This window comes from Octopus bimaculoides, chromosome 7 (assembly GCF_001194135.2).
Source record: "Octopus bimaculoides isolate UCB-OBI-ISO-001 chromosome 7, ASM119413v2, whole genome shotgun sequence".
In the NCBI taxonomy this organism is placed as follows: Eukaryota; Metazoa; Mollusca; class Cephalopoda; order Octopoda; family Octopodidae; genus Octopus; species Octopus bimaculoides.
The window spans coordinates 61,931,734-61,939,952 of record NC_068987.1 but is presented as its reverse complement, the minus strand read 5'-3'; the positions used below and the strand labels follow the sequence as shown (position 1 = coordinate 61,939,952).

At 34.8% G+C, this 8,219-nt stretch overlaps 1 protein-coding gene across 2 annotated transcripts in view; it reads right to left on the bottom strand.

Moving 5' to 3' along the window:
- The window catches only part of LOC106884520 (phospholipid-transporting ATPase ABCA7), a 289,592-nt gene that overhangs the window by 130,277 nt on the left and 151,096 nt on the right, over window positions 1-8,219 (bottom strand). For both annotated transcript variants that reach the window (XM_052969717.1, XM_052969718.1), the window contains exons 16-17: window positions 2,311-2,533; window positions 91-312 (exon numbers count right to left, since the gene is read on the bottom strand). In XM_052969717.1, coding sequence (XP_052825677.1) covers window positions 91-312; window positions 2,311-2,533 — 445 coding nt within the window. The remainder of the gene's footprint in view (window positions 1-90; window positions 313-2,310; window positions 2,534-8,219) is intronic.

The following is an 8,219-nucleotide window of genomic DNA, read 5'->3' as shown; positions in this document are numbered from 1 at the left end:
ATCCAAAGGATATTAAAATAGAAATTTTGAAAAAAAAACCCAAAAAATTTTCTACACAATTTACTTTAAATTTTTTTGTTTTTTACTTACAGCAAATCTTTTCCAATGTATATTCATATAATCTTCCCATTGCATACACATGTTGTATGGCAGGTAAATTATGTAATAGATAAACCCTCCACATACGGCAGCCAAGTTGGCACGCGAGAAAAACATACTGATCAAGAAACATAGTGAAATGGTTGATATACAGAAGCAGAGCATGAATAAGAAGAGCAAACCAGCATCTGAATGTTCAATCACATGACCACCCTGAAATGTAAAAAAAAAAAAAAAAAAAGAATGAAAAGAAGTTGAATTTATTGGAGAAATATTTGTAGTCATAAGAACACATTTTTATATTAACTGATGAATTTATAATATAAGAGAGTGTAAATTCAAAAGAAGTAGAAGTACTAACAACCTAAGTCCCCAAAATGAAGAAGAAGAAGAAGAAGAAAAAGAAGAAGAAGAAGAAGGAGGAGGAAAAGAAGAAGAAGGAGAAGAAGAAGGAGAAGGAGAAGAAGAAGAAGAAGAAGAAGAAGAAGAAGAAGAAGAAGAAGAAGAAGAAGAAGAAGAAGAAGAAGAAGAAGGAGGAGAAGAAGAGTTTCAAATCACACAAGGTGGCAATTTTGGGGGAGGGTGTTACATCAACCCAAGTGCTCAACTGGTACTTATTTTATTGATCCTAAAAGAATGGTGAAATTGTTGTCCCTTAATAGAGATAGAAGAGGAGAATAAGAATTTTTTTAAGAAAAGCATATCGTGATTTTCCCAGAAGGAAACAACAATTGTGTTTTGGTATTTTGAATTTATTTTTATGAATTGAAAGTAGATAATAGTTGTTGGCATATTTTGATTTCTAAGTCTAATATGATTAGATATTGATCAAATTTGATTATAGCATTAGGTAGTCATACTCAACTTGCTTTTAGAGACTGATAGCCTAATTCATATTAATCATATGCAGTTACATGTGATTGACACTTTAGATATTAATATATGAGCCTTTACATAAATTAATGCAGTACAAACATATCTGTTTGAGACTTTTAATAGTAGTTCAATTTGAAAACAAAATTAAGGAATTTAACAGAACAACATATTTTTAAACACAATTCCTTGTCAACACCACCTTCTGTACCTCCGTTTTTACTTAGTGACATAGTTTTTTTCTCTTTTTTCATAATTATTTATTTAGTTATTTGCAACTGTTAGTTCATTGTCAAACTGACATAAAACCTATTCTCTTTACTCTTTTACTTGTTTCAGTCATTTGACTGTGGCCATGCTGGAGCACCGCCTTTTTAGTCGAGCTAATTGACCCCAGGACTTACTCTTTGTATGCCAAGTACTTATTCTATCGGTTTCTTTTGCTGAACCACTAAGTTGCAGGGATGTAAACACACCAGCATCAGTTGTTAAGCGATGTTGGGGGAACAAACACAGACACATACACACATATATATATATATACATATATACGACGGGCTTCTTTCAGTTTCCATCTACCAAATCCACTCACAAGGCTTTGGTCGGCCCAAGGCTATAGTAGAAGACACTTGCCCAAGGTGCCACGCAGTGGGACTGAACCCGGGACCATGTGGATCATAAGCATGCTACTTACCACAGCCACTCCTACGCCTGTATATGAATATCTTTTGATATGTTCTGGTGACAGACATTACAATAGTGAAATAAGTTTGTCATTTATAAACTAATATTTGGAACATAAATTAATAGGAAATTTTAATTTAGATCACTTTAAAACAGGGAGTCTGTACTATAAAACCAAGGGCAATTATGAGCAGTTTAGTCTCAAAAGGGCTAAAGAGTGAGAGTTTAAATACTCTTGCTAGTTTTGTGCAATGTCTATGGTCAGGACACTTAACTCTCACTAGATTAGTTACTCTAGTTGTAAACAGGTATGCTGATCAGGTACAACAGTCTGCTGTATGGCATAGAGGCATTCAATACTAAACAAATATCTCATCAACTTGCAGTGTATGGCACAAATCATAACATGCTTAGAAATGCATTTACGTGACATTAATAAGACTAATCTGTTATTGACAAATGCATCTTATTTATTATGTTTATACTAATTAGTGATTTTTTAAAATTATAAAATTAAACAGCATAGTACTGAAATACAAGAAAAAAAGTTAAAACTAATCTACAACAAAAACTGTTATTTTAAAGAAAAAGATTTATTTGCTAGCTTCAGTTTAGCAGGTTTGAGAAGCTTGCTGAGGATTAAACACTACTTGCCTTCAATGTTATAACTAGAAGTATCACCGACAACATCATGATTACAAAGGCATCAATAAACCAAGATATCCAGTAAACGTTGTTCTTTAAACCCATAATCTTCATCACTTCTTTCAAACGTTTTTCCTTCTCATAAACGACACTTTTTACTATCATTGCAACAGAAAAGATCCATGCTAGCACCATAAATAATGGAAGGCTTTTTGAAATGGTTTTGGTAAATCTGTGAACAATAAAAAAAAAAAAGAAAAAACAATTTCTTTAGGTGAGCTACATAAAATATATTTAGCCTTATATACATTTAAAAAAAAAAAATCAGTTTTGTGGGTAAAAGGGAATAAAAATGTGAGCACCAGGTGAAACACAAACCAACATTTCTCTCTGAACATCAAATAACAGAATATGAATGTGGTCTCTCAACTGAGTTAAAATCAAAACAAGAGTGAGGCACAAACTGCAGGAACTAAGATAAAGATGATCTTGAAAGGTAGAGAGTGTAAATATAAAGACATTAATATGATATGAATTTCATTGAGAAAACATTAAGACCAGGTCATGTACAAAGAGAAACTCCCACTGAGTGGTGAACTTTTCCTTCTTTCATACACATTTTATATTCATCCTGAGACATTGTTTTTATGTAAATATGTATTTACAAATTTATTCTTAAGATAACCATCAACAACTTTGGTATATTTAGTCCTGTTCAACAGGTATTAGGAATCAAAACCAAATTTTATGGAAGTATATGCTGTCAATTGAATGATCACCTAATTTTGACTTTACTTGAGATTTTTCCAAATTTGCTGTGATCCTAGAATGTTTACTTTTATAAGTGGATAGAACATATTAAAATATAAGCAAAGAACAATCATTTTGGTTGATAACTTACATTAAAACAGCCAATAAAACTGAACTAAAACATTTCAGAAGACTGTATAATGTCCATCAGACTCAAATCATTTCCTTAGTGTTTCTGTCAATATGAATTTTTTTACCAATAATTTTCACCCCCATCAATCTTGGGATTTCTATGTCTCAGTATCTACCCTAACCCTAATTTATGTCTCAGTATCAGTGAGTTAATCTCTTTTTGGTTGCCTTCTATTATAACTTTCTATTTTTTTAAATATGCTTGTAATTGTAAATTACTACACCACTACATTTTTCTTCTAACTCTTTCTATGAATCCTTCTCTCCTCCCAACCAACATATTAAATTGTTCTAAGACTGGCTGGTTTATCTGATAGTCCTTCTATGTAAAGCCAAGTGTTCTACAAAATCATCTAATTTTGAATGCTGACAATTTCAGCTGAAAGTTTTTTGTTTTGTTAGAGCATACCTTGGTCTCACATCCACACAATTAGTTATTATCATAGGTTTTATTAGCCTTAGTATATTGTTCAAAATGTTCTTGCTGCTTAGATCTTTTCTCATGATACTTTGTAATTTCCATTTTGGTCTCATTTTCCTTCCAGACATTACCATCATACAAAGCTTGAAATAGATTCCTGAAGCAAATTTCAACCCTTGAGCAAAGCACATTAGTCTTCTTGATGCACTCAATTCAGTTGTGATTAAAATACACAATTTCATGACCGAATAATTATTGTTAATAAATGCATTCATCTGTGCACGGTAACAATTCTTGCAAATGCACAAATTAATTAATGAATACATGGAAAGAAAAATAAGGGCTGTGTTTTAATTATATTAAACATATGCAGAGGTTTACTAAATATTTTATAGTTGTTTTGCTCTTCTGCATTCCAAGTTTATACATCCTATTCAACTCTCTCAGATGGATAAGATAAATACCAATTAACGAGGTGGATAACATAAATATCCGTAACAAGCTGGAGTCGACTGATTATACATTTTCTGTGTTGGAATTTACCCTTGTGGCTAACTAATAAATCAATTTAGTGAGAATAGTGAGATGGCAGAAACAACAAAATGACATGCTAAATACGTCCTTGTATGTTTTCTAGTCCCATCTAAGGAGACATCTTAGGCTGTCTTTAGTCATCATCATCATTATCAACATCATCACCACCACCACCACCACCACTATCAACATTTAATGTATACATTCCATGCTGGATTGGGTTGGTTGATTTGACAGGATCTGATGGGTGTAAGGTCTTGCATTGTTGTGCTCCAGTGTCTGTTTTGGCATGGTTTCTATAGCTGGATGCTCTTCCTATCACCAACCACTTTATAAAGTGTACTGGGCGCTTTTATTTATGGTACCAACATTAGTCAGGTTGCTGTGCAGCTTGCAATACAAGGATTTGTGTTGACTGAGAGGGTTACAGTGAAATGGAAAGCAACAAATAGAAAATAAAATAAGTACTGGAATTAACTCAGCTTAATGTTCTAACCTCATTGTCAAAGTTAGACCTTTCCATTAGTTAAAGAGAAATCTCTTTACCTGCTCCAACCATCCAACTGCAGCCATGCTGGAGCACTGCCTTTAGTAAAAAAAAAAATCGACCCCAGGACTTATTCTTTGTAAGCCTAATACTTATTCAGTCAGACTCTTTTTGCTGAACCTCTAAGTGATGGGGACATAAACACACAAACATCGGTTTTCAGGTGATGGTGGTGGAGACAGACAGACATAAATAACAAATACATATATATACATATATATATATATATGTATATATATATATATATATATATATATATATATATATATATATACACACATGCATATATATATGACGAGCTTCTTTCAGTTTCCATCTACAAGATCCACTCACAGGGCTTTGGTTGGCCCAAGGCTGACACTTGCCCAAGGTGCCATACAGTGGGACTGAACCCAGAACCATGTGGTTGGGAAGCAAGCTTCTTACCACACAGTCACTCTTGTGCCTATGAATAATAATAATAATAATAAATGCCCCGATGCAGTACAAGGATGCTCTGATGCAGTACCAGGATGTCCTGATGCAGTACTAGGCAATGGTTCTCATGGCTTTTGATCTTAACTGACTGGAAGTATTATCTTGTACATGTTTTGTCTTGGTATAAAAGCTGGGTTACAGCAAATATTCTGCTCAATCACACAGATTTGCTTGTCAGTTGCTTGACCTTAAACAGTTGAGCATGACCCTTGGTGACTGACAATATGTGCATCTCTGATTGTGAGCAGGAATAGTGAGGGAACATCATAGCCATATGTTCAGAGGTATTCTCTGGAGCTTGAATAATTCACCTCTGGAAAAATGGGTGTTTCATTCATCATTCTTAAACAAACCTTGTTCAGGGACCTTTTGAGTAGGATGATCTACTCGGCCAGAATAAAATTCTAACAGGGCCCCACCTGCAAGGTCATGCACTGTTTATTTTGATATGAGATCACCATGTCATGCACATATGGTTGTGATGCATGTGCCTGGGATACCTTTATCAGACGGGTAGTCATGATGGGTATATTGGGCTTCACATATTTGTACCCCAGTGTCACTTTGATGGCATGTGCTGCTCTCTCATTCAATGATAATAATAATAATAATAATCAATTCTGATATAGGCACAAGGCCTGAAATATTAGGGGACAGGGATAGTGGATTACATTTACCCCTGTACTTAACTGGTAATTATTTTATTGACTCCAAAAGAATGAAAAGCAAAGTCAACCTCGATGGCATCAAAACTCAGAACATAAAGCCCAAATAAATGCTGCTAAGCATTTAGTCTGGCATGCTAACAGTTCTGCCAGCTCACCTCCTTGATAATCCTTTCTACTATAGGCACAAGGCCTGAAATTTTTGGTAGAGTGGGCTAGCAAATCACATCGACCTCACAACGCAACTGGTACTTATTTTATCAACCCCAAAAGGATGAAAGGTAAAGCTGACCTGGGTTGAATTTGATCTCAGATCATAAAGACCTATGAAATGCCGCTAAGCATTGCATCTGGTATGCTAATGATTCTGCCAGCTTGCAGCCCTAATAATAATAATAATAATAATAATAATAATGATGATGATGATAATGATGATGATGATAATAATAATAATAATAATAATAATAATAATAATAATAATAATAATAATAATAATGATATATAGTTGACGTTGCATGCTCCATTGGCCTATGAATTGTCAAGAAGGAAGGCAAACAGATAGATAGATAGATACAAAATAATCAGGAAAGTATTAGATAGCTGAAAAGAATGAATAGCATGATATTGTAGGCTGCAGGTAGTAAGCCTGCTATACATGCAAGACGCCAGGAGCTCCAACAAAACCTGTGTGATAAAGAGAAAATAATAAGAATAATAATAATTCTTTCTACTACAGGCACATGGCCTGAAATTTTGTGGGAGGGGTTAAGTTAATTATTTGAACCCCAATACTTCATGGCACTTGATTCATCAACTCCAAATAGATGAAAAGTAAAGTTGGCCTTGCCGGAATTTGAACTCAGAAGGCAGCAGGAGGCAAAATACCACTAAGCATTTCGCTCAGCATGCTAGCGATTCTGCCAGCTTAATAATAATAATAGTAATAGCTTCAAATTTTATCACAAGGGCAGCCTTTTGGGGGAGAGGATGAGTCGATTACATCAACCCCAATGTTCAACTGGTACTTAATTTGGGTGTTAAGTATTGTAGAAAGAGGTTCTGTGAGTTCCTTGGCAACAGGTTGTTGTTTGCTCTTATAGAATGAAATGGAAAAAGTGAAATTGAGAACTCTGGGAAGTGAAATTAAAATAATCTTTAGTTTTGCATGCTTGGATGATGGCAGCTAAGCATATTTGAATTAGAATGCATAGCCGATACCATGCAAAAACAATGACCTAAAATAAGAGAAAACATTAACAGAATGAAAATAACATGTCTTTCTGCAGGTATGAAGAAAATTACTTTCTTTTATTTTTTTGAGTGGGTGTGTATCTATATGTTTCTTTGTGACACACAGGAAAATATAATGAAAGAATAAAAAGAAAATCAATGTTATGAAAGTGATATCTGAATGCCTGTCTAAATTGACTATATTTAAGAAGCAATTTATGAAGACATTTCAATTAATGGAAACAATTAATGTAGGAAAACAAAAGCAACATTGCATACATTAGGGTGTAATGATAAAATTATGGAAACAATGAAAAAACACACGAAGGACTTGTGTAAATTAAAATACAATGAGCATCAAACTACACACACATATGTGATAATATATATCATCATCATCATCATCATCGTTTAACGTCTGCCTTCCATGCTTGCATGGGTTGTTGGCATTCTGTCAATTACAAAAATGAAGGTTTCAGTTGATCTGATCAATGGAACAGCCCACTCATAAAATGAATGCGCAAGTGGCTGAGCACTCCACAGACACATGTACCTTTAACATAGTTCACAGGAAGATTAGGCATGACACAATATTACAAGGTTGATCCTTTGAAATACAGGTGTTACTCATTCATGCCAACTGAGTGGACTGGAGTAACGTGAAAGAAAGTGTCTTGCTCAAGGACACAATGTGCCACCATGAATTGAGCTCACAACCTTATGATCATAAGCTGAATACCCTAACCACTAAACCACATGCTTTCACCATATGTGTATATATGTATATATAACATAGGCTAGCTACTGTCATCTCAGCCTATGCCCCTCAACCGGGGCTACCGGATGGTCTGAAAGACCAATTCTATGACACCCTCTTGCAAACTACCTCGTCGACAAGGGACAGGGACCTTCTCTTTGTGGTTGGTGACTTCAATGGTCATGTCGGACATCGTGCTGGAGGCTACCATGGCATACATGGAGGCTATGGCTTTGGTTCCCACAACGAGGAGGGAACCAGACTGCTGGAGTTCTGTGATGCAACCGATCTTATGGTTTGCAATACCAACTTCAGGAAACCTGCCTGTCACCTAGTCACCTACCA